This window comes from Pieris napi, chromosome 22 (genome assembly GCF_905475465.1).
Source record: "Pieris napi chromosome 22, ilPieNapi1.2, whole genome shotgun sequence".
NCBI classification, from domain to species: Eukaryota; Metazoa; Arthropoda; class Insecta; order Lepidoptera; family Pieridae; genus Pieris; species Pieris napi.
The window spans coordinates 2973926-3001616 of record NC_062255.1 but is presented as its reverse complement, the minus strand read 5'-3'; the positions used below and the strand labels follow the sequence as shown (position 1 = coordinate 3001616).

Below are 27691 nucleotides of genomic sequence, written 5' to 3'. Positions count from 1 at the left end.
AATTTTTGTTTGTTACATATTGTATTGGTTGGTGTTACATTTTATTTTTATAATCATTTTGTTGTAGTGTAAGCACAAGTGTTATTCAAACGGTTAGTTAATAATGGTAGGTTTTCGGGCGTAGCGAGAGGATTGTTAAGTGCTTTCTTGAAATCTGTAAATATTTTTTGCATAAATATAAACATTTATCGATGTATATAGTATTTCACGTGTATAAACTGTTCGAATGTATGTGTGTTAGATTCGCCACTGCCAGAAAATATGCCTCTAATATTTAAATATTTTTGGCCGTCGATCATGTTTGGTTTGGTGAGTTATATATTATCAGCTTATATTCGGTATTTTACATTCCCTTTATGTACATTCCGTATTTGTTTAGATCGTATGTTCCCAGGCTGTTTATCGACAACGAATGCCTAGTCTACCTAGTTTTGATTGCTATTCAATAATCATGCTTTTAGGAATTGTCCAATTTGATATCGACCTATGTACAATCATCATTTTGCTATGTATATAATTTTTAACCATTTTAATATAAGTGAAAAAATAATAATTTTGGACTTGTATTAAAATATACGAAAGTACGTCTAGGTAATTAAAATTATGAAATAAATATTCGATATAAACGATATTATTTGTATTTCTTGGATACATTTTATATTAACACGAATATTCAAATAAGGGCACGAACTTTTTTTCTTGATATTACATAATTGTGTCGGGCGTAGATCTCAACGAAACGTGTTAAACAAAATTAATCTTGTAGAATAATTGAGTGAATACATTTACATGTAATAACAACAAGGATTTAAGAATTACATAATAAAGAAATGGTCCTTCGCATAATTCGAGGCCGGATTGTCTGTCTAATTTCAATATTTGCTTAATTTATTCGATTATTCTACGATTTTAACATTTCGGAACTTGTCAAAATCTAGCTAGATCCGCGCCTGTGTATAAGCGATTGTTTGCACATAGGAAAATGAGGTTGTAATAGATAATCACAAGACAAATAATTTGTGTGTATATTATGGTTATGAATTTATACCAATGTACAGATTTTGTCAAAAATTCATTTGGTTTGCGCTCAGGCGTCGGTGACGCAACGTCACGATAATTTAATTGTAACATAACTTGTACAATATAAATATTATAGATCCACAATTATGAAAGAGATTAAATATTTGCAAAAGTTAATAATGTGTTTTATTTATCGATATTAATTTTTTAAATATTTTAATTGGGTCATAAGGGAGCTTTCAAGTATTACGTCACGCAATTTTTCGAGATTAATGACACCCGTCCCCCATGTAACGCGCAGTAACGTTTTTCTGTACCCAATAGTAAAACGTTTCGTGACCACCCAGTGACTCTATATCTAAAATTTACCATTATGTGGTGTAATGTACTGGAAAGTCGAAAATAATATAAAATATTAACAATAACGCGTAATTCAATCCCCGCCCCGCATCGTAACGTTTTGCAAAAGTAATCCCCCCTCCAATTCGTTACGTAATACTTGAACGCTCCCGAAGTGAAAATATCGAAGACGTATAAAAATTTATTTTCGTTCTTACAGTTAGTCTTATTAATGTTTAACTACGTTATTTGGCTTCACTAATTTAAACTTGAATTTATTTTTGATCGGCATCATGCGGCCCAGGTCCATCTGTAAAGTTTTTAAAATTATTCCATTAAGAGACAATTAAATTTGTGACAATTTGCAACCACACAATACACTTCTTTTTCAATTGCCGTGGAAGTGGATTTACACACAATTTATGGACATCGGATTCAAGAAATCTATTGTACTAGGAATAAAAAAAATACCTTTGATTTTTGATCGCACTTCATGTAAGTCAATTTTGGCTTTATCCAGGGCATCGCCAAGACCAGTCTTGATCTGACTAAACTCTTCGGTGACCAGCTTCAAACTTCCCAATAAGAAATTCAGATTTTCTTGCACTTCAATCATTCCGGTTGAAATAAATCCCACCTATATAAAAAAAAGCCTTGAAACTAATCTACATAGAGTCTGGCTAACGAAAGTAGATACTGGATCTTTTTGCAAACTTTTTATATGACAACACTAAAGTTAGTACGGTCATTTAATAAAAACAAAAATTTACGTATACGTAATTTACGTTCATTATTATTTGAACGATATGATATAGCTGCATGGAGACATCGCTTTTTGCGTACCATTGCATCGAAACGTGCAGAAGGCAAGCCAATAATCTACTTAGATGAAACTTATGTCCACAAAACCTATAAGCCTAAAAATTGCAAGTATCCACTAGTAAAATAAAAATGAATGTCAAAGTATCAAAGTGAGTTGTTCCAACTTTCCTTTTTACTTTAGGGCTGCCATGCTGATATTTTTTAAATTTGCCGCGCTTTTTCAGTCTCAACTTTCATTAGCCAGACTCTACAAACGGTAATGTGAGATTCGAAAACGAAAATCGAATATATTTTTGACGTATAGGAGTCCGACTTTGCACTAAGTCTCGTTTCTAAATAGTTTAGTGTTCAATAATTTTTGTTATTAGATATCAGGGTCGGATTAACTAAGTTCTATTAAGTTCTTCCGAAAAAAAAAATACATAAATCTAAACAGGTTCTTTGACTATAGATAATTAAGAAAATCATTATGTATACATATTAAGTTATATATAATTAAAAATATATAGCGCTAAATAACCTGCATCACGAGCATACCCCACATACACACCCTCACTTTTACATCATGACACAACATTATAGTTAATAGTATGTATTTAATTATTTTAATTGAATTTTTCCTTTCGTAAATATTTGACAATTTTTGTGTATATTTCATATTTCATTATATTTCATCTTGGCAAATAGCCAAGTATTTAGTACATATAAAATTGCTTTTTTCATTTTTGGTTATATATAAATTATGTTAGTATCCTATGATAATAAATATTTTGTTAAGTACATACTAATGTATATTAATTAAGGAACATAAAGAGAAATTCGCTTACCTTATTTTTCATGTCGTCCAAGGACGTAGCGCTGCCATTAACATATTGTTGGGTTTGTTCCTGTCGGTATAATTGTCTATTAGTAGATTAAATGAAGTACTGTTTGTTATCGTTTGTAACCTTTAATAAAATTGGCATACCCTATAATAACATGTAGTATTTATTTACTATTTGGTTACTTAGGATAATTATAATTTATATCAACAAATAGATTCATAAAAAACAAATCCGCCAAATTGACCGTTATAATATAGAGTAAGTATTGTGTAATGTGGTTTTTTCATCACAGTTGACAGGAAGAGACGAATTGCTGTTCGTTTGTCTCGCTAAAACTCGACCACTTGGCTGGACCGATTATGATCTTGTAAAATATTTGTGGTAGTTTAAGGAAGGTTTGAATGTGATGGAAAATAATAAGTAAGGAAAAATACTAAAAACGACAATTAAATTTTCCAATACAAACTGTTCCTAGCTGGGAAATATCTGATGATAAGATGTCTTTTATCTTTTTAGAATTAAAAAATTGTCACTCGGTTATTATATATTAATAGATGCGTATATTGTTGTTATATATTCATAGCTGTAGAATGATGACACAAATTATATATGTAGTGAGTTGGGGTACGAAGTTCACCGGGTTCATCTAGTTTATTTATTAAAGTGCATTTGCAAATCAAAATTAAATAATAAATATTTAAGCATATTTATTATTTAATTTTGATTTCTTATAAAATGCGTAAAAAAGCAATGTCAAATTATAATATACAAAATAATAGAATATATGATATAATATAAAGGCGCCAAACCTTAGCAAAGCAAATTATGTATTTAGTATTGAATATTTATTGATAAAAAATATCTGTGTGTTTGAGTGACAAGAATTAAACCCTCTATTGAATAAAACCAACACAGATACAACAATTTAAAAATTATTTGTCTCTTTCTGTCAAATTATGTTTACGCTGTGATTGACAACATTCAATTTGATTGAATGAGTATTTATATATACATGTGTTTAATAAAATACTCTTATATTGGATTAAAATAGCTCAATTTCAAGTTTTTGTACACGTACCGTGAGTTTATCAAGCGTGGATTTGCTGGCGGTCATCTGTTTGTACATTATGCCAATTTGCCGCCATACTTGTGACATCTCAGACTCTATTTTGGCTGTCAGATTCCCATGTGCGAGCGATTGGTTTGCCATCAATTCATTTTGGATTGTATCTAACCTAAAAATTATTAATATGAAGTGGGAGGATTACATGGCATGAAATGTTCGTAAACATGGCGGCGCGTATTAAAAGCTAATGAAGAAGAATCAAAGACGGCTCTGCACTTGGCAACCGGATGAGGCTTGTATTAGATATAATATATTTTTATCCATACAAAAAGACTTTATTGTACATATATACTTTTTTTTTATTATTATGGCAATAGTTTTAACTTTATGCCATTTTCAAGTAAAAGGTTAGAAAACTACACGCGAGAAAAAATAAACAAAGATATCAAAAGGAAATAAAGGGATAAGCTGGTTAAAAACAACATATGTACACAAACATATTACATCTTAATATTATTATAGATTATGAAAGAAGATAATACATTATAATACAATAAAGGATAAAGCAAAAGGCAGGAGATTTTAGTCGGAAACGGAACATGAAGTGATTGTAAGGAATTCAGAAAGGCGGTACGGTCATATTGGGAACAAGAAAAGTAAAGTAAAGTAAAAAAATATGGTCGAGGTCACCAATATCTTCTCCACACTCACAAATATTATCACATATATACTTTATAACCCAAATAAAAGGCTTTAATAATTATGACTAAAGTTTACCTGTCAAGCAATGTTTTGTTAAGACTCTGTGCCTGTAAGTTAACGTGCTCTCCCACCTCCATAACGATTCTGTTGACGCCGTATTCAATGCGTTTTTTGTTGGCTAAAACGTTGTCTGCTGTTTGTAACATCACATTCTCGTTCTTTGAGAAAGCTTGAACCTATAAATAATAATTATTAATGTAAAAAAGCCTTTTTATTTCTTGCAAAAGGACAAAGTAAACTTAATACACATATTTTTAAGAAAATAAATTACACTATTTTTTTTCCAATCATTAATAAATATATATTAATATTAAATATAATTAGGCTTGTGGAAAATGTTACTAACTACATCTGTAAATAGCCTCAGCAGTCTTTATTTCTAAATTCTTTTCTCTTTTTTGTATTTTAACACGTCAATGCGATAAAGTTAACATTAAAAAAAGTTTACAATTTGGATAATTTACTAAACGAATTCGTTGTTGTTTCCGTTTAGTTTTAAATACGCTCGTAGCGTTGCTTGTCCGTAAAATCGGCGCTATTATATATTAGGTTAGCTATTCCATTTTACTTAAATAAAGATTATTATTATTACTTATAGTTCATGTAATCAAAAACGGTATTTTGATAGTCACATATACGAATTAGCGAATTTTGTGCTTGCGGTGAAACTTATTTCAAACGTGACTACTATTTGAATACGTGGGCAGTTTTTTTTTATGGCTCTGGCACTGTTTGTGCATTAGCCAGCGTCAAGTATACGATTTTTATAATTCGTGCTTGCCTTAGAAATTCGACCGTGTCCTCCATGTACCTACGGTTTAAGCACTCGCCCTCAACCTCAACCCTCCCAAAGGCCGAGAACAATTTTAATTAAATTAAAACTTGCCCTCAACCCGGGAATCGAACCCGGTACCCCTCACCTAGCTGCCACTTGCCGCTAGGCTATGAGGCCCTCAAACGTGGGCAGTTTTAAAATAGTTAAGGCCCAAACTTACCTCGTTTCTCAAAGTTTCATAGCTTTGCTGGATATCACTGTAGGCTCGTTCACTCATAGTGTTACCCTGCGTCAAGCTTTGTTGAATGTCGTTGTTGGTCGCGACTAAATGTTCTCCCATTTCGCGTATTTTTGTTGTAATTTTTTCGGCAGCTGAAATAAGAGATTAATTTAATAACGGATTCAACAATCAACTTTTAATCATATAGATATAGGATTATCAAAAGACAACAAAAAATATATACAATTACATGTAACACTAGAATAAACCAACTAAAACTTAATAATAATAAAATTTAAAACTGTAATAATAATGGTTTTAATAAAATCATAGCGCTAAATAAATAGTAATAATTAATATATATAAGTAGCTAATTACGAGACAGAAGATATTTATTTGTTTATGCAAATAAATTTTAAAAGGTAATTAATTGTATGTTAATTATTGATTAATTTATAACTTTTCATTATAAATTAACAGTACTTACTCAAGTCTCCAACAGCAGTCATATTTTTTTGCGAAGCAAGCAAAGCCTCCAGTGTGTCATTGGTAGCCCGTTTTAGGTCTCCGAGTCTTGGCAAGTCTTTCCACATACTTTCCGCGTCCGATAATAGTTGTTGAATCTTCTTTATATCCTTCTCTTGACGTTCCATCACTAAAAGAGTGTTGTTATTTATAAAAGCAGCGATTGTAAAATTATATTTGTTTTTCTTATACAAGCTATATTCATATTTTTTTTCTCTACGTGTCAATTTCTTTACGAAGTAAAAGCGCTGGCGCCGAATTCGAATTAGGCCAATGGGTCTATCACGGTTTATAATTTTTGGTTCGCTGCCTCTAGACCGGTGATTTCAAACGTGGGGCCACGTCCCATAGAGGCTGGGCCTGATTGTTAAAGGACTCAACAATTTCTTAAAATGATTTGGAATTTCAATTTCGGTTTTTCATTTATGTTTTGAAAAATTACCTAGTGTCCTATATACTTATAATTATCAAGAGAGTGAGTAAGAGTTTCTAAAGTGTACAATTTTTTTTTATATTAAAAATTATGTCTGTTACATAGGGGGAAAATAAGAATTAAAGAAAAGCTAAGGTGGGGCACAAAAAAGGTTGAGAAACACTGTTCTTGACCATCAAACATCTATGAAAATTATAATTCATTTTTACCTCTCATTTGTTCAAACTAATCTCTTGACTTATGCAAAAGCCGTTATTTTACGTTTCTAATAAACACAAAAATGTATCAACAATTCTCACACAGATATTAAAAAAACAGCTTCTAATGCAGACAATAGACAATCAGTCGAATAATCTAAGCCGAGTCTAGATTAATTTTTCCATTTCGGCTCATGCATTTGTGCATTGGCACAAAGTAGAAAATTTAGGTCGATCGGTGCGTACAAATGAGCCTGTCTCCTCTCCATTGTCATGAAAGCAGTGCCGCCTCTGATATTAATATGTCCCAGTTACTTGATGAAAGTGTTCACTTGGTGAATCGATAAGAATAGAACTATCTCTCGGCTTATTTGCTTAATAATAATATCCCTATTCTATTGGTTTAAATTTCCTTAATTAATTAAAAAATCTAAAATATTGACATCTACGAATAATTCTGTCATATTTTAATTTTTAATTGTATGGTAAGATGTCGATATGGTGGCCAGAAAAAATTATTCTATTAATGTTTCAACTACTCGAAACTTCGATAATAATATCGAATTTTTTTTATGAAAATATTTTTTATCTGGTTACACCAAAGACGTATAACTTCTAACGCGTGTACATTTAAGTACACACACGTTTTTTTCATAACATTAACAGTCTTAGTAGCTCAGTACATACAACCAAGCATTAATCTGGGAAGGAACATCTGGTACCTTTGAAGTAATCATGGAAAAGTCGCAATGTGTCTGTTCAGAGGCTTCGAACACATGGTTGGATGTGTGCGGACTTTTCTTGTTGTTAGATTTTTGTATTATGTACCACTATCATGGCAAATAAAGGATTTATTTATTAATTATGGATATATAACACTCACCTTCAGTCATTTTGCTATGCCACGCTTCATCAGCCAACGAGACTTCGCTAAGGGGCACAAAGTCTGTCTGTACCTTGGACGTCTCATTATACTCGTTCAGTTTTAACTCATATCTGTTGAGGAGTTTCTCGGCCTCCGATATGTGCCTCTCAAATGGATTCACGTCGACTTCAGAACACACTGCACGAAGAGCCTCCTAGTAACATGTTTTAATTGAGATCTTGCCAGATATCACGATCAATTTAAAATAATAAAAATAATCTTAATTTATTTTTCTCACAAAAACTTCGTACATAAACAAGTGACAGGTATATATTATTATAAATAAATAATTGTCTATCTTCTATTGAGGGAAAGTGCTTGTTTGTGTGAGACTGATGCCTGCTAAAGGTAGGAGTACCTGTGTCAGGTCATCAGGCCTCCACCACTTCGGATCGACAGAAGGTCTTAAAAAGTAGAGAAAAATTTAGAGAGAATAAACAATCATTATTACATCGGCTGCAACGTTAACAAAAAATTATATATGTCACCGTAAAATTGTAAAAACCGTTAGATTGTAATCTATCTCGCGAGATTGTAAACTGTCGAAAGATTGTCAACTCAACATACTGCTTGCAATTTAACGTATTATTATTCGGTAGTTATATGAAATTGTTGGGAAGTAAAATTAATCTGTAATTGACCAAAGAAGTTTGAATGATAACTAAGTTAGTGTAGTACAATCTACCGAATACCGATAACCGATAACCGATAGATTACAATCTAACGGTTTTTACAATTTTACGTTAACATATATAAGGAAAACACATGGGGTATGTGTGTGTGTGTATGTGGGTTAGTGTGTGTCTGTGTGTTAGTGTGTGTATGTCTTTGTATGTATTATTACTTAATTGTTAATCTAATAAACTTTGCACTATTATACTATAAATGATTACCTAACATTTAACATAAAATTTCGTTTAACTTTATACTCGACTATTTAATTATGGTTAGCATTTTTTCTGTATCCTCATAGTTGAGGTCCAGTAGCTTCAGTCCAACCGTCCAAACGTAGCCAAAGTGTTAAGTAATTCATTTAAATTTAATAAATAGGTTCATTAATTAAATTATTCATTATCTTAGGCGCATTCTGTTAGACAATATGGTTGACTATGTTTCTTATGTTTTACTATTGTTTTCAAAACCTGATGCTTAATTGAAATCTGGGAACGTGGGACTGTATGTTTGTCTGTCCCTGATCTATTACTTCACACAAAAGTTTTTAATCTTTTGCGATTATATATAATATAATAATAACTAAACATACACTAACGTTTAACATCTGCAAAACGTGCACTTACCAAATTGAATTGCGAGTGCGTCGTCAGCCGTTTAGATATATATCTTCTTACCTTACTTAAACTGTTCTTCAGAGCTGCTATCTCCTGCTTAACGGCATCCAGCTTTGCATCAGTATCATCCAGTCGAGTACCAATAGGAACGTCATCTGTTGTGAGGTTATTCTCCACATTAATTGGTGCTTTCAAGTTCTTTGTCACGGTAGTTGTCAAGGATTGTAGCGATTTCTGTATGTCTTCTAGAAGTTCGTTTGTTTTCTTCTGTGTAGCCTTTTCTTTTTCTTCTTTCTGTATCACAAAAAGGACAAAATGCGGTTAAAAATAATCTACTCCTAAATAGCTCCTACCTTTAAAACTATATGTATTAGAATACTTGCGGTTACTTCATTTATCTTTCTAAAAGCTAAATTAATTTTTTTGTTAATTTGAAAGTTCAATATTTTAAGTTAAAGTTATTTTTTTCTTTAAACTTACTTGTATAAATATATTTTCAACATTAGACAGTCTCTCATCGAGACGCGAGATCATTCCCTTCAAAGGTTCGAGAGTTCTCTGTCTCTTTTCAATTGTGGAAAGTAGTTTCTTCATCTGCTCCCCGAAAGCCTTTTCTCTGAACTCATGGCGATCAAGTTTATCTTCTGAAACCCTGAACATACGCACAAGGGACAGCATGGCGTCCCTGATGTCTTCGTGACTGAAACAAATGAAGTCAATCAAAATTACATAATGTATTATGGTAAAGATACATTATGTAATCTATCTTTACCATAATGCAATCAGTTTAGAAGTATCTTCATTTATGTTTAATCTCTTATGCTACTAACTGAAACTTTATAGAAAAATACTTTAAAAGATACTTGAAACTAAAATGTAACACATAAATAATTCACGTCAAAAACAACTCAAGCCTAGATAATTAAACACGGGCTTAAGAGAACAATTAGATCAATACCAGAAAATGCTGTATGTATGTATGGCTTTTTTATATAACAGGGAGCAAACGGGCAGGAGGCTCACCTGATGTTAAGTGATGGAATGAACATCGCAAGTGCCAATTGCCTAAGGATTGGTACACTATTTTCTTGAAGGACCCTAAGTCGAATCAGTACGGAAATACTTCAGTGTGCAGCTGGTTCTGCCTTAAAAACGCTCAGTTCTGGAACGACGGACGTCTATGTGTTACGGGTGGAATTTTGCAGTTAGAAATTATTCCGAATAACTCTTCTGAACAACGTCTATGGTAAATGCGGTAGAAGATGAAGAGCGACCACACATCTCTACACAACGCCTAGGGATCAAGCCGCTCGGAAAGTGACCGATCGTTGACGGTTGTATCTGTCTTTTTAGCCGTGATTACGACATTCATAGTACGTATGGAGTTTCACTTACTACAATTAAGTCATTAGATACGCATCTTAACTTGGCTTTAAAATCCCTCAATCGATTATCATTTATCACACTAATTATATAGGTATGTAGGTTTACGAGTTCTCAATCATTCATTAAATTATCAACACGTTATGTAATACTTACGTAAGAGCCCTAAGCCGAGTAGGTACCTACGAACTGCATAATGAATGTCTTTTGTTTTAAATTAGGTAACTTTACGTGCTAAGTTAGTGTACAAAAGACTGCATTTTAAACATTCAAACCTATAAAATCTAGATTTATAATCCTCTAGTTACTTTACATAAAACCTAAAGCTATGAGAGAAGTATAAGTATCTTTTTATATCATTGTTTCTATTTACTAATATCATTAAGAATTTATAACGAATACTCAATAGTATAAAAAAAAGAGTGTGTGTACTTATGTACACGCGTTAGAAGTTATGCTTCTTTAACGTATGGAAAAAAATAACTAAAATGCAGTACTTAGTGATTAACGATAAATATTAAAATTAATCAATAAAATTATTATTAGTAAATACTATCACCGTCGTATATGAAATTTATTTAATAAAAACATCAAAATAATATTTATTTATTCACACTGTATAATTGTACTGTTACGAAACACGTGTTCTAAATATAAAAATACTAGAATATACAACTTGAACATAGTTATTATCGATTTTCATGCCACCTAGAACTAACTTCATTCTGTTAATTTTTTGTCACGGTGCGCGCGCGTCGTAAAATTTCACTCTCATCAATTTTTCATAACGCGCCTAAAGAAGTATAACTTCAAAAAATCTATAAACATCATTGTTGGCAAATTGAATTCACCTTCCGATACTAATTTTTGAGGTTGTAGGTTCGATTACTAGCTGTGCACCAATGAACTTTCTGTCTATGTGCGCCTACAGTGAAGTAAAAACATCGTGAGGAAAGCGACGATGTGAGTCAGGCACAGAATTGGCCTATTAGAAATGATCGTAATGTAAGGCCCTGTCAAAAAGCAAATCTCATCTAAAGATTGCATAATTACCAGGTAGTTTACCTCATTGTTAAAAAAATTTTGTTATTATTAAAACTTTTCGTAACATTATAACTTTAGTTTTATAAATTTTATAAGTTTTTAAAAAAGCAAAATAGCTGTAAAGACGTGTCTAGTTGTAAGTTTGTTACATTCCAGGAAATAATGTACACTGGATATGTAGCACTATAAATTTTTGTGAAACAAAATAAATAATTTTTGAAATTGAATTGAATTGAATGTAAGGCACGTAAAAGGTCGTATTGATTCTGGTGATTAATAAAACTATAAAGGATTGATTCGACAGTTTTATTTATAGTAATGTTATTAACTGAAATATTTTCATTTAGCTGGCGGTCAAGTGCGTTTATATAAAACTCATTACGCGGTAAACGACTTAAGTAATAAGTGAATACTGAATGTGTACAATGTTTTTTTCAGTGGTTAAGTACTTTCGACATATGTAGACCGTGTTTCGTTTCGTGTAAAATCTCTGGTCTACATATAATATTACAGGAAACCCATCTACTAATTAAATTTTACAGAGTGCCATTGAAAAAAAAATGAGTTCAATAAATCAGGTAATTATTTTCGTATTGTAGTTTACGACGAATTGTTTTAACAATGCGTCATTTGGGAAGACTGGATTATAAATTATTTTAAACTTCGAAAAAAAGTATAGAGTGCACGAGTCAACACAAAATTTGACTTTGATATTTTTAATATGACATGAAAAAGTTTCCTTTGTATTTAGGTGACCGATTGAACGATATATTTGTAATCTGTGGTTTTAATTTTTAATTAAAAATGAAGAAATTTAAATAAATTTGTTTTTTACACCTGATCGTTGTTTATCACCCGACTGCCAATCAACGTAAAATAACCTACACTGATCGCGCGGTATTCTTAATGTAGTAAAATTAATTAAAAAAATCTAAAAGGCTTATTATTACTACTAATTAACCGAAAATCATTAAATGAAGTTTAGGACAAAGAACATTTTTTTTATGTAATATGTATTTTTGCACTTCTTGCCTACCTTATATAATTTTATAATTTTTTTTTTTATTTTCTCACATTGGTTGCCAGGAAGAGATCGCTCGAAAGCGATAGAGCCGCCCTTTACATTTAATTATGTTAATTTTTTATATTGCAATGCAACAAAGTGTAAATAAATAAAAACAAAGATTTGAGAAATTTGGTTTTACTGAATATATAATAATAATTATATTAATTATAATATATTTTTTTAGGTCTATAGGGCTAGACATAAATAACTAATACTCACGTGACATCCCTGGCGTGCGTGTTTGTGCTGAATACCAGAACAGCCAGAATGACTGACAGCAACACCCTCTGGGGACAAGAATTATTGAATTTGTTTAATAATATTTTAAATAGGAAAACAGCACTTTTTTCGACCGGACAGGACCTATTCCGTTTATTTTATTTCCAATTAATTACTAGAAATATATCGTAACAATTATAAGGCCGGCAACGCATTCGCCCTCTGGCGTTGAGAGTGTCCATTGGCGGTATATTACTTAACATCAGGTGAGCCTTTTACCCATTTGCTAATTATTGTTATTTATTTTTCATTACGCGATAATATTCTATTAACTTCGATGTTGATCTATAATATCGAGATCCAATGGGATCACTCTAGTGGTGTTATCGGTGTTATCACAAACGGTCATTGGGGAGCATCTCTATCGAGATGACCTTTAGTTCCATACAAATAAGTTTAGGATTTCCTATTCATTTTGTTCTTTTTTCTAATCTAATATATTCAGTAACACACAAATATAGAGCACCTACTAGCTGATCCGGCTAACGTCGTTCCGCCTGACAATCTAATAATATCGTGTTAACTTTAGTTAAACTTTATTTAGGATTACATTAAGGTAATAACTTCGCCTTCTCTCTGCGCCAAATTTGCGATACTGCATGTTAAAGCACTTTCTGATATACAACAATTTTTGATGAGGTAACCCATGTCTTTGATCAAGATCAAAGCCTGGTTATGCATCTCCTCATTCACCTCAAGATCGGAATTTTTGAACTGACACGAATTCAGTGTAAGATGATGCGTAGTTTTGTCAACAGATGCCACCACATGCTGTTTGCATTCGTAAAATTAATTATTAAATTTATTGTTATTCGATAATTTATGCGATATTTTATTGCTTATTCTGCTATTCGGAGCGAAGAAGATTCCACCAAAAACATCGGTCCAGCCAATCTTGAGTTGTGGTGTGTATTTTAAGATTTAGGATGTAGATTTTTACGATTTTTAATAAGAATTAGTAAAAAAAGTGAATTTTCTTATAAAAACGCAAAATAAATTATAACTGCAAGGGTTGAGCTCAGGGACCTCCCGTAGAATAATTTTTTGCAGCTGATGACATCATCTAAGCCCTATTTGCGTTTGATCCACGACTTTTTGGCCATCCTGTATTTTTTTTTAACAAAATAAATTACACTATTCCATTTTCCTATTTGTATATCTATTTATTGACAATAGAGGTACGAATATAATAAAAACTGACTAGATTACAATATTTTACATTTAGATTGTTAAATTTTAAAACTACGGGAGAAATTTCTTATAGATTAAGGAAAGAATCAGGGGTGAGGCTTAGTGCAAACCTCGATATCAAAATCGACTATCAATAGTAAAGGGACAATGTGAAAGAAGTATGAAATGAACACATTATACTGAAATAATAAAATTATGGCATTATAGAAGTAACGTTACGCTTTGTGTTTTCGAGTTACATTAAATTCCCATAAAGAAATGCTTCCGGGTAGCACAATGGTCTCTAAACACTCATTCGAAACACGCACGCCCCAAATACCACCACTTATCCCTAATATTTAACTAAATGTTATTATTACTTTTTTATTTTATTTTAATGAAAAAGTTTTTAATGTACTTCCGTCTTCTCTTTCGTCATAAGAACCGACGACTTTAATTATTGGCAGTAGTTGAATGACATTTGCACTTGTAAAGCTTTAATGACGCCACCTAACGTCCAAACCCAATTACAAATGTTTTTTTAATTTATGTAACGCATAAAGCTTTTGTTGATTTTTGCGTTTAAAACAACGCACAATGCATTGAATCTCAAAACCAAGGCATTACAGCACGCGCTGCTGACGCAGAATTGGAATTACATACTAAGCGTGATATTCAGAAATCAACTACGTCTCACGTAGCTCAAAGTCTATTGGTTCTTACCTCCTGAACATCAAAACTCAATACTGAAGTCGAATACTGAGATGCTTTTGACTCAGAACGAATATATGATATTAAAACACAATAAAAGGCTTTTAATTTAGGTATTTATACGTAATATTATTGTATTAAAAGGTCATATATATCAACCTACTAATATATAAATATAAAGAGGAGAGATTTGCAATTTCACTTATGTGTAATGAATAAATTCAAAAACTAAAATTGATTCGTATAAATATACGCATTTGCAAAATTTTAATATAAAATCCGAAGCCGGAAACGGCTGCTTGTATTAAACCCGTAAATATTTTTCAGATTATTACAATCTGGAGCTACGGGAATCATGTAGTTTCCTGGTAAATTATATCAGTTCGTGCCATTTACTATAACACGCGTATTAGCTTACAACCGTTATAGAACATAAAGAACATTGAAAACAATATTACAGCTTAGTCCGCTTAGCTTCGAGACTTAACTAAGTATGATTCCTGTACATCAAAATTAGACCATTGATAATTCTAACTATAGCAGTTCCCAGTACCTGCCTTGCGATTCTGTAACTCACTTTTCGAAGTCTCACAGCGGTGATCACAGCGGCGGTCGCGCTCAAATCAGTCGTAAAGCAGTCATTTTCGGCTGTTACTCAAATGTAATAGATTTGCTTTATTTAATAGACAAAATAGCCGACCCGACCGTGTGTGGGTACAAGGCGGTACACTTAACGTTGGGGGAGCTTTTTGCCTGTTTGCCCTAAGGCCCTCGAATCGAAGTTTGCTGTTAAGCTTTGACTCATACTTGCCTATAAAATGTCTAAAAAAGTCTAATATATTAGATTTTTTTACATCAATAAAATGATCACTGAATAAATTCAAAGCTCTCGTTAAACGTAAATTAAAAAATAAGCTTTTTATAAATTTCACGATTATTTAAATGATCCTAATCCTTGGGATTGATTTGCTTCAGTTCAAACAATTTGTATGCCTAAAAATTTAGCGATTACAGAGTGGCGGAAAGTTTCTTGCCTCTTCTTGCCCGCTCTACGCTCTTGACTTGCGAACTGGTAGTAAATGTCAATTTAGGATCAATTTAACATCTTTTCTGTTGACGTTCATAAGTTTCGTTTAGCTATATGACTACGTTATTTTGAGTTTGGGTTTGATACTGAAAATACACACCAGTTTAAAACGTTATTATTAATTACGATTATTTATCGGTTCCATGTCTCGTGAGCTTTGTTCTCAAATGTTTGGAGATTGGCGTTATTACTATTTCTGTAATGTATTTGTGCTTTGTAAGTGACTGTTCATTCAATTTCTAATTATATCCTAAGGATAGATGACGTTACTCGCTAACAAAGGGAAGGGAAGTCTGAAACCTTGGCCGGTATCCAGGTCAAACTTGATTATCTTTATCAGGATTAAATCCATATTTGTATTGCACACATATTATCTTGTCTACTACAACTTGCGCGATTTTCAGGTCTTGAGTCAAACGTGCTGATACGGTAACGGATCGCGTGAAGAAACCAGCCCGACTAAAAACTAAAAATCGACGGGATATGCCGTTGGAGAAAATCTACAGAAGACTGACCATAAACTTGTCTGAAATAATTATCAAATCATCGGCAAATAACAAGGATTGTAGCCCAAAAGACCGCGTAAGATATGCAAAAAATGATCGTCTACTTGCCTAAAAAGACAACAGATCAAGAAATCGATTCCCACTGGTTTTTAATATACCTACTATAAACTGTTCCTAGAAGATAGACAAGGAAAAACTTGGGATTCAACCCAACCGTCATCTAGAATCGCTGGCATTTTTAATAAAAACTTGAGCATACAACCTGTTAAAGTGTTTTACATAACTTTTAGGAGTGAACAATCAGTACACTAATGCAATTATGTATGTATGTTTATTATGTTATATTATAAATATTAGTATGTATCAAGGTAGCATAATATAAAAAGATTCCAATACCCTTTCTTATTTATTTACAAAAGCTTGCCAACGCTTGTAACATTGGTAACAATAATGAAATACAAGATTTAATGTGACAAGCCCGTCACATAACAAACACGAAGAAAACATGGATTCATAATTTATAAAAACTAAAGGATAATTGATTTCAAATTGTCTTGATGTCTATTGTCTATAGTTGCTATAGACAATAGATATCAAGACCTAGTGTTTATCTGAATGCTCAGTCTGGATATAGGTGAGTTTTGATTAAAACCTGTATTATTATCAGGTTTCCTTAAAAATAATACTAATAAAAATTTCTTATTAAGATACACGATTTTATAACGATTACTGTTAAACAGATCCAATAAATTGGGGGCATAAATCACGGGGCCTTTATTTTTCTTATTATGATTTTAGATAATACCTACTGCTATATAACTATTGTGATTTTGGAACATGCTTTTTTCCAGGTAAATATTCCAATAAAAATCCTCTATAGTACACCTTCATTCTTTAATATGGCCCATATGACGTCAAAAAGTTTTTATGTAAGTATGAAAAAATTTAATTACACATTTTAAAAAGGCGGAAAATGATGAACGGCTCAAATAAGTCTTTCTTCCAACTGACTTGTTCCCTTTGCAGTAGAAACTCTAGCGCCGTGTGGTGCACTAATAAAGAGTAAAGATTTAAGTTGACGCCTAGCAGCTAGTACTGGTGACTGAGTTTGTGTTATCCTCGCTCAAAAGAGAAGTATCGCAACACAGCGAGGAAATGCCAGCATTAAAGCTACACTGCCACAGAGACTAAACTTTTCAACATTGTTTTAGTTTCCTATTTATATCGATTTATATTATTATGATTTATATTTAGGTTAAGAATCTTGTATAGTAATGTGTTTTATTAAATTCTTTTTATGAACTACCCGGATATGCTTGCAAAACACTAAAGGTTTTCCCCATTTTTTTTCCCCAAACCAATATTTCACTAATATTTTTGTAGGTACAAAATGTGACAATTAAGCGAGAAATCTCAATTTTATTAATATTTACCGGGTCATTATGCCTTCCTGAAACCTCTACAAGTGAGAAACATGAAACCTGTTTAAAAAGATTTTTTTATAAATTTGACGAATATTTTAATAATCCTAATCCTAATCGAGTTTTGTGTCATACAAATTATTTGTAAACTTAGGGATGTAAAAGAGTGGCGGAAAGTTTCTTGCCAGTTCTTCTTACCCGCTCTACGCCCTTGACTTGCGAACTGGTAGTAAATCTAAATTTAGAATCAATTTAACATATTTTCTTTTGACGTTCATGAGTGTACTTTGTGAGTTTAATACTTAATACCTCTATAAACAACAGATAAACGCATTTAACTTTGATATTTATGACTTATTCTTAAATATCGAGGGACTCTTATTTAATTCAAACCACTGTGCGTCTGTTATTGTTTTCTATAGTTTTATAGTGATAAAACTGTAACTCTGTAACCTAGAAACTCGGGTTAGTGAGAAACCTTTATAAGAGAAAATGTGAACGCGGTCCCTTGAGCTGCCACTTATCCAGGTTTATATTTATTTATAATATAACTAGCGACCCGCCCCGGCTTCGCACGGATGCAATGCTGATACTAAATTCAAAGTGCTATTATATAGAGTATAGGGAGAACCGCGGCCTCCGACGCGCTGCGTCCCGCAATTATTAAATTTGTAATATCATCGAAAATATTCATTTAAATCATATGCTGTAAAGGGCCATATAAATCTATATTAAATCAACAATTTATTTAAGGTATTTAATTAGATAAGGATTTATGCTGTATTGGTTAAAATCGCTTCCAAAATTAGCCATTATTTGTCGTAAAAAGTAAATGACAAAAAAAAGTTATTGTGGGTTATCCATAAGAGATAGACATATACCATCACGGACTTTTCTGTAGACCTTTTCAATGTGTACAATACTTAGTACATCATTTTGATAAAACTCGTAGGGTTCAGCCTGCGTTTGCAATGTAAGCGGAAAAAATGTAATTATTTACGACATCACATTAGAATCCTCAAAAATAACAGTACTTCTCCACTATTTAATGGATGTTATTATACATATAAACCTTCCTCTTGAATTATTCTATCTATTAAAAAAAACTGCATCAAAATCCGTTGCGTAGTTTCAAAGATTTAAGCATACAAAGGGACATAGGGACAGAGAAAGCGACTTTGTTTTATACTATGTAGTGATGTATATTATACCATAAAATATATTTACTATAAAAGATATTCATGAGCATTGTAATTCTTTAAAATATTTTCATAATTAAATCATAATAATTACCATAAAATAATTATGCCACATGGATTGAATCAATCGCATACAAATAAACACTACGAAAGCGAGTACGCACTAGTGTGGCATTATATTTTGAATTGTAGTGTGTGGATAAACAATCATGTATGCAAGTCTCATATAAGGCGCTGTCAAAGGAAGGCGTGAAAATCATTCATCAACCCGAAAGGGCAATAAACTCGCTGCGACAAAAACCTTACACCGTACACACGATATTCAAGATAATGACTAAAATATTTATATATCATTTTAGAATAATATATGGAAATTATACATAGAAATTAGTAATCCATATTTGATGAAATTCATATGACCCAGACAATAATTAACTTATTAACGACTAACATCTACCTTTCAGGCTGTTGACGTCCACTGCTGGACATAGGCCTCATTCCTAAATTTCCAGAATGACCTGTTCCCGTGCTTTACATCCAAGGCCTACCCTCCTAGTGGGACATTATTGATTTACATATCTACTGGGTAAAACAATAATATAGAATTGTAATTATGAAGGACGATACTTAGGTAGAAAACATTGCTGTAGTATCGAAAAATTTCTCTTTGTTGCTGAAATCCATAGTCTATTTAAAGAATTTTAGGGGAATCAAAGTAAATTACGACATTAACATCAGTTTAAAACAGCACTATGCACGTACGTACCTATACGAACTACCTAACGATTAAGAATAACTTGAATATGAAATCTTAGATGAAAAGTATGTTTCGCTTAAGCTAATTTTAGGAGCAGAGGCCGAAAGCAGAAACCTAATTAAGACACATTGATTCAAAGAAAAAGGTTAACTTGATAAGATATGGGCTGTCATTTACGACGTTTATTTAGTTTATTATTATTATTTATTGCAAAGGTAGCGGACGTGGTGACCATAAACATAAATAAAATTTGCCGAATATCTTTGGAAGTTTAGACAAGATACCTTTCTCATATTTAAATAAATGTTAGTATTTTCGTCTCCCTTTCCATTGATCTCTAATTAAATTAGCCGCTGCTGTGGTCTCTGGAATGACCAGCGCTGTGGAACATTCTGCTCCTCGGCATAATGCTGAGCCATGGTCAATTACTGCCACCACAAACACGCATTACACACTTGAAAGGAACCGAACGTGTGTGTATTTTTGTTAGTAATAAATGTAATGTCTATATCTAAATTTATTAAATTATTTATGTAGAATACATACTTAGTATTTATTAGTACACGAGTAATGCGATTTGTAAATGAAATAAATTTATCTATGTATACGTAATAATTAATGTCACAAATTCGTTGACTTTAAGTTTATCTACAAGTTTGATACCTACTAACAATAACAATAATTAGAAATAATAATATGTACGACGCAAAATATGTAATACTATAACTAAATAATAGTTGAATACCTTTCACACGTTTAGTCATTTTTTATTATTATTGATTATTTGTCGATTATAGATACATAATATACGATTTATATTTGTTTTTGTTAGTTTTAATCTAAATTGATTCCTAGATTATAGAAATCGTAAATTAATGAAAAATTAAAAATACCTATAGATTGCTTTGTTCTTAAACTAAGAAAGGGTTCTTCATCACACCAGATGAGAACTGCAACGGAAGGATCGCCTTTACTGGCAATCTTCTAAATAATAAGTAAGGGATTGAAGATCTCAACATCTGCAGAAATCAAATTGGTATCGCCTAGACTCTGGAACGAATCCTAGATTGTTGCCTAATTATGCAATAATTGTGTGATTATATATTCGACACAAACCACAACAAAACAACATGAAACTAAGCTTGTACGTAAAGATAATATGTAATAAACAATCCTAATTAGTAGTAAGACCATAGATATTGTTTATATTTTCCTCATTTGTTTAAACCGTTTTAAAATTGTGGGAAATATTTAATGTTCGTAAATGAAATCTATATACGATTTTCCAAAATTCACAATTGGAACGTAAGAAAAGTTTGGTAATGAATAGTGTAAAATAAAGACGCATACGCAAAAACGATGTTTTTAAAAGTGAACAAAGACAGCCGTCACAATAAATACTTACCGAATTCTTTGTATAATTCAATCACATTAAATTGGTTATTACATACTTTAATCCAATAAACAATATTAATTTCCAAATTTCAATTAGAATTTTCTTGTCTTAAAATCACTTTTTGATTCAATTTACAATTTGTTTATATAACTTCAAAGCATTTCCTTGTAACTTACTATCATATTGAAACTCGTCAAATTAAGCGACTTGAATGACTTTAAATACTAAAAATAAACTTAACACTCACCATTCTGAACGCTCCCATATCCGTTTAATTATAAATGACTAGGAAACACTGGTTGCGTTTGATCTAAATAAAGCACTGCGCTGGTGCGCAGTCGATGGCGAACTGAGGTGAACGATGAACTTTGTAGAGTCTGTAATCTGCTGCGCCGGCGCCGGTTGCACCAGGGTTAACGATTTACTTACAGTTCTATCTAATTACAGTAGTTTTACTGTAATTCTAAGTCTTTTGTACTGTCCTAGTCCGTACCAAACTCGGGACAAAAAAAACCTGTGGCACTCGGGGACTGCCGCGGTAAAGCTATTGCATAGCATTTTTTATCAACTTATGCAATTATATTTTCCTTTGATATTTATTCAATGTACCACTCTACCAGACTCAGCCCTGCGATTCTGTAACTCACTTCACGAACTCACACAGCGGTTTTCGCATCAGCGGTCGCTCTCAAATCAGTCGTGAAGCAGTCATTTTATGATTTGGCATTCTGAAAAGGTACTTAAGTAAGGCTTGTAGTTTATTGTTTATCAGAATGCCAAATCATAAAATGACTGCTTCCCGACTGATTTGAGAGCGACCGCCGATGCGAAAACCGCTGTGTGAGTTCGTGAAGTGAGTTACAGAATCGCAGGGCAGATAACACGCCTATATAGTCTGTCTCACTCTAACGCGTATGCACGCTTACGCTACGTCACCGATCTCGTCAGAGAATTGTGAATACGCAGTATGCGTTCTGTCCCATTCTAACGCGTCTTGGCCGCGCGTATATAACGTCATCGTGTGTTAGGTTTTTATCGTTACGGAATTTCTTGATTTGGTCGCCGCGCTCAACGCCAGCGATAAAAGCTATGCAATAGTTTAAAATTACTTTGTTAACTTTTTAACATTTGATCAAACCAATAAAAAAAACGAACTACGTTCGTGCCACATTGATGCCCGTTTCCCATATAAATACACAACAGGACTTCCGGTACAAAAACGATTATAATTTGAGCACTTAAAAAGGATTTTACCTACTTTTAAATACATTCTTACAATACTTAACCACATCACGTAAAACAGTCCATGTTACGTATTATAGTAGATATTATTTTAATTTTAAACCTACAAGAATATATATTAGTTAAATTTTAAGTTCAGTAGACTACTGAACTTTCAATCTACAGTAATTTTAATGAACGACCCATCGGCATTCCAAAGGGTTAAATGGATTATTTTGGTTGGCTTAAATTTATTATAAGCACTTCAGGTCTATTTAATGGTTGCACTTCCGGCTTCTGTCGAACCATTGAGAGTCAATTGAATTCCATAGCTTTCAAAGCAATACTTTTTTGCTTTGTATTACTTTTTTTGTAAAATCTCTGAACCTTTTAAATCTTTATTTATATTAAATGTTTTCTCTAATGTCTTGTGAAGATGAAGACGGTAAAGTTAAGGGGGAGATTCCTAAACTTAGCGCGAACTATGGCTGCCGTATATTAAAATCTAATAATAGGTACATACGCAACTCACACTTGCAGACTTTTTTGATACCAACACCGACCACATCATACACAACTCAAACCTACATGAGTTCCAAAAAAACACTTTCTTCGTCCAACACTTTTTCTCCTGCAAAGGGCATCTTTAACCACGTTCACAAAAAAAACATTTTCACAACCTCAACCTGTCCTATGCTGAAACGGAAATAATTCTTACTGTGCAACAATAGTTTAATTATAAAAGGTAAGTGTTATGTAGATTTTATTGTCCAATGGAAGAGACTTACTGCACACAGGGAATCCTAGGGGGGCACTACACTTTCTTTTTACGTAAACATCATTTTTATTAAATAGGTATAATAAAGTTTTTGCTTTCTTACTTAGCTATTAGTATTTCTATTTTATTCTAAATCTACGGTATATGTTACAAACTATTTTATCTAAAATGTATGATGATTAATTAAGCTAAACATAAATGTTACAAAAAAAACTAAAAATAAATAGGTAGGTAAACTAAAAATAATAATTAGGTCTGGGCCTCAGATTTTGAATCTGTTTTATGATCATTTTTAAATCTAATAGCAAGAAGGTGATCAGCCTCCAGTGCATGACACACGCCGTCGACTTTTTGGATCTAAGACATGTCGGTTTCCTCACGATGTTTTCCTTCACCGTTCGAATGTTAAATGCGCACATAGAAAGAAAGTCCAGTGGTGCACAGCCGGGGATCGAACCTACGACCTTAGGGATGAGAGTAGCTTGTTGAAGCTACTAGGCCAACACTGCTCGAAATTAAAATATATACAAGTTAAAAGAAAAAAAAAACGGAAATGTTTGTGGCGGATTAGGTTCGAGATAGGCACTTAACAATGCTGATTTCTAGATCTTACCTTAAGACAGTTTCACGTGATTCAGTGAGCAAGGTGTGGGTATCCACATGAAGGTAGGTCTAACTTAATTTCTCGCTACTTCTTAGGCAAGTATGTAATAAGCCTCATGTATAGGTCAATGTATAAGACGCTTTCTTCACAATGTTTTCTTTCAACATACGAGATGTTAATTGCGCATATAGAAAGGACCAGTACCGCTCTATCGTCGCTGTAGAGTGATAGCTTCGTATGTCCAGAGAACCAAACATTAAACACGAAAAAAATGTTTCATTTCGTCAATGTGCGTGAAAATATTATTATATGTTTTGTCCATAGTTTTAGAGGGTTAAAACTATGAACAAAAACATATAATAATATTTTAACATAGTTTTGGATGGTTAAGGTTACTTAATTATTATACCAGTTAGATGACATAAGAGTCTAAGGGTCTGTTTCACAATGTATGGATAAAGTACCAAATGCAACACATAAATTATTTGGAAGATAAATTGTTGATTGTATTTGACACTTAATCGGACTCTTGTGATGGACTTTAAGGCCTTTACATTATCTTAGTGTTTAGGAGAGTGCTTTAGTACAACTTGAAAGGCAAGTTCTTTAGCGTAGCGTTTACACGTTTCAACTAAAGTACTATCCTAAAGCACTCTCCTAATGTCAATCGGCCATTATGTGACGAATAGCGCTATCTGACTGTAGTGAAACGCAACAATACTGTTTATCCTACCAATAAGTAATAAATAGCTAATTCGGAACTTATCCGTACATTGTGAAACAGACCCTTAGAATAAAAAATAAATGGTTTTTTGACATACGAGGTATCATTCTACAGTGACGCTATGTTTTAACTCAGTATTAATTTGGCTTAATTCCTATAAACCTCCTTTAGCACAAAGTAAAAGTTCTTCGTCACTATTTATCATAAAGTAAATTTACAAAGCCAAAGGACGTTGATCTTAATATTTCGGTTAAATATACTATCTATATATGACGCATCCATTAGCGCCTCCATGTCACCAAAGCCCGTATTCATGAACATGAATTGAGCTCCAATCCTGGTCTAAAATTATCTGTAAGTATATATAAAAACTCTCATCTAATAAATGTACCTAAACATAACTGTGGATTAGCAGAGTCGTAACAAAAAACTACTTACTATTTATTATATCTGTTTTATATTAAAATTATTTGAAAGGACATTATAAACAGCTCTTGTTTAATTTTTATTGCATAGCAAAATATTACTAGAAAGCTCGATAAAAGCTCCTCCTATATTTTATAAGATATGTGCGTACAATTTAATTATTTTCGTAAAAATACATAAGCTGAATGGTTCAATGAGTACATTATAAGTACTTCGAAATCAAATTAGCAGGCTCCAAGTAGTAAGGAAAAAGGACTATCCATATTTTATTACCTGCATTGTAATTGAAGACATTTGAAGGTGAATATCCTAAAAAACTTGGGACTTATAAATCCAAGTTTTTTATTAAATTGAATACTTAAGTGGTTGTACCATTACCATTTTACCTAAAAACTACAATTTAGCTCTAAGTTTTCACACATACTACAAAATAACTGGACAAGACCTAGAAAAAAGCGTGATGTATGGGTTTTTAAATTCCTAAAATATATATACACGAAAAACTAATTACGGACAGTCAACATTGTTAATTTATTAAACTAGCTGAAATATCAAATACAGTATGTAAGCAACAAACAACATACTATGTTAAGGAATAGCGATTCGACATCAAAGAAAATGCAAAAATTTGTAACATCAGACTGGCACTGAGGGAATGTGCTTGCTTTAATATGACTGATTTTAATATATGTAGGTAGTTTCTTTTAAGATATGACTAGCTGTCTCCGTAAATGCGCGCATGGTTCTTGATTTTAAACCACTTCAATATATCATTATATATATATATATATATATAAGAAACACAATGTACTCTTATTAACAGAGTTATTCATAATTACCATAGGTATGTATATCGTGTTCGAAGTTCGAAGAAGTAGCTCTCGAGGTGGACGCTCAAGCAAACTTTTTAAACGGTTTTAAATCAACATTAGTGAGTAGTGTTGACCCTGAGGTCGTAGGTTCGATCCCAGGATGTACACCAATGAACTTTCCGTCTTTGTGCGCACAAACATTCGTTTGAGCAGTAAAGGAAACCATTGTGAGGAAACCGGCATTCCTTAGGCTCAAAATGGTTAGGCAGAGGTTGACAACCTACTTGCCTATTAGATTGACAAATGATGATCATGAAACATACAAAAATCAGAAGCCCAGACCTAAAAAGGTTGTAGCGCCACTGGTAATAATTTTTATTTATTTACACTTCGTTACATTACAATATAAAAATTTAACATTAAATGTAAAGGAGGGCAACTGGCGCAAAATAATAATTAGAAACGTTTACGTTTTGATTAGTTTAATTGATATATTTTGTAGACAAAATGAACACTAATCAAAAAGTCTACTTTATCTCATACAAAAACGTTGTGTTCGACAGATGCAGGGATTGAAAAGCGCCGAATAAAAAGCTTGATTTGAAAATACGGGCGCATCTCTAGTTAATGTCAAATTCGGGCCACTGACTTTTATAGGCTCGTTAAAACTTTATTGAAATGCGTTTTAAATCTTTGAGCACTTTAAAGCCGACATAAAAGATCTCTATGCTTGTCAGCGTTAGACATCATTAATTATCAACAGACACATATCTTTGTATGCGCTCTAAAGAGTAACAACTTGTCGGAAAACAGTCCAGCAGTACTCAAGCGTGAATACTGAGCTTGCCCTTTCGATTTTTTTTTAATATCTGTGGCCCTGATGTCGGAACTTATTTTATAGAAATTGAAAAGAAACGGGCAGCAGGCTCATATGATACAAAGTGCTACAGCTACCTATGGGCAGAGAAGACTATTTTCTTGAAGGAAGGGTAAATATTTCGGAAATAATTGGCATCTATTTCCCATTTAAGTAATAGTACCTAAAGCTAAAAAGTGCCTAGTGGGATCGGGTTGTATAAAAACCAAATCGATGCCAAGATTAAGGGTTAAACTAAGCTTAGAGACTTATTAGCTATGCAAGGGAGTACCTATACCAAAAATGTTTTGAGAGGCACACAGAAGTCGTAAAAAACAAAATTCCTCTTATTTCTCCTTAAATATTAGATGAATTATTTTAATGGATATTGTATGACAACGAGGTGAAAGCCTCCTCCAATTATTATCACCAGTTATCTTCCTAATTCTTTGTACCTTCTTGCGTGAGTTCTTACTCAGAGAGGAATCATTGATACCCTTGATTCTTACCCTTACACTAAGCCATACAATATTCATAAGTCCAATATACGGGCCTGTATCACCTCAACGTCCACCAGTCCACAACTGAGCGTTTTTTAAGGAAGTATTTGCCGCGCACCGCCACTTTGTAGAACCAGCTACCCACTGCATTATTATCGAATCAATTCGACTTGGGGTCCCTCAAGGACTAATTCTTAAAAGGCCGACAACGCACTTGCGAGCCTTCTGGTAATGTGAGTATCCATGGGCGGTATCACTTAACATTAGGTCAAAATGATATTTTTCCTGAAAAAACGGCATAGGATAGCTTACATCTCAATTTATACCCGCAATATTATGTTATCGCAAAATATTTGTTTATTATTTGACAGTCACAATTCTAACAGACGGCGCTGTGTTGAAAGTACCAACGCTTCACATAAGCTACAATTTAATGGCATAACCACCAAAAAAGCATGGTGGTCCCCATAGCTGGTGTTCTCCTACCGTTTCCCTTGAATAGTTTACTACTATGTAATATAACAAAAACCTTAGCCACAGCGACGCTTGGCGGG

The 27691-nt window shown here is 32.6% G+C and overlaps 1 protein-coding gene across 1 annotated transcript; it reads right to left on the bottom strand.

Annotated features, from left to right (window-relative positions):
* Nucleotides 1-1548: 1548 nt before the first annotated feature.
* Nucleotides 1549-21618, bottom strand: LOC125060997 (putative leucine-rich repeat-containing protein DDB_G0290503). Its single transcript, XM_047666134.1, has 12 exons — nt 21464-21618; nt 12910-12977; nt 9678-9897; nt 9258-9491; nt 7867-8062; nt 6316-6483; nt 5829-5980; nt 4849-5009; nt 4084-4240; nt 3009-3068; nt 1831-1996; nt 1549-1669 (listed from the first exon to the last, which is right to left on the bottom strand). Exons 1-12 carry the CDS (start codon nt 21479-21481, stop codon nt 1635-1637), a joined length of 1635 nt encoding a protein of 544 aa, XP_047522090.1. The 5' UTR covers nt 21482-21618; the 3' UTR covers nt 1549-1634.
* Between the last annotated feature and the right edge of the window lie 6073 nt (nt 21619-27691).

Excerpts from the sequence above, each read along its gene's own strand:
- LOC125060997 (XM_047666134.1), bottom strand. Across the intron at positions 8,063-9,257 it reads TGAAGAACAGTTTAAGTAAG|GAGGCTCTTCGTGCAGTGTG; the intron begins GTAAGAAGATAT and ends ACATGTTACTAG. Across the intron at positions 1,997-3,008 it reads TGGACGACATGAAAAATAAG|GTGGGATTTATTTCAACCGG; the intron begins GTAAGCGAATTT and ends TTTTTTATATAG.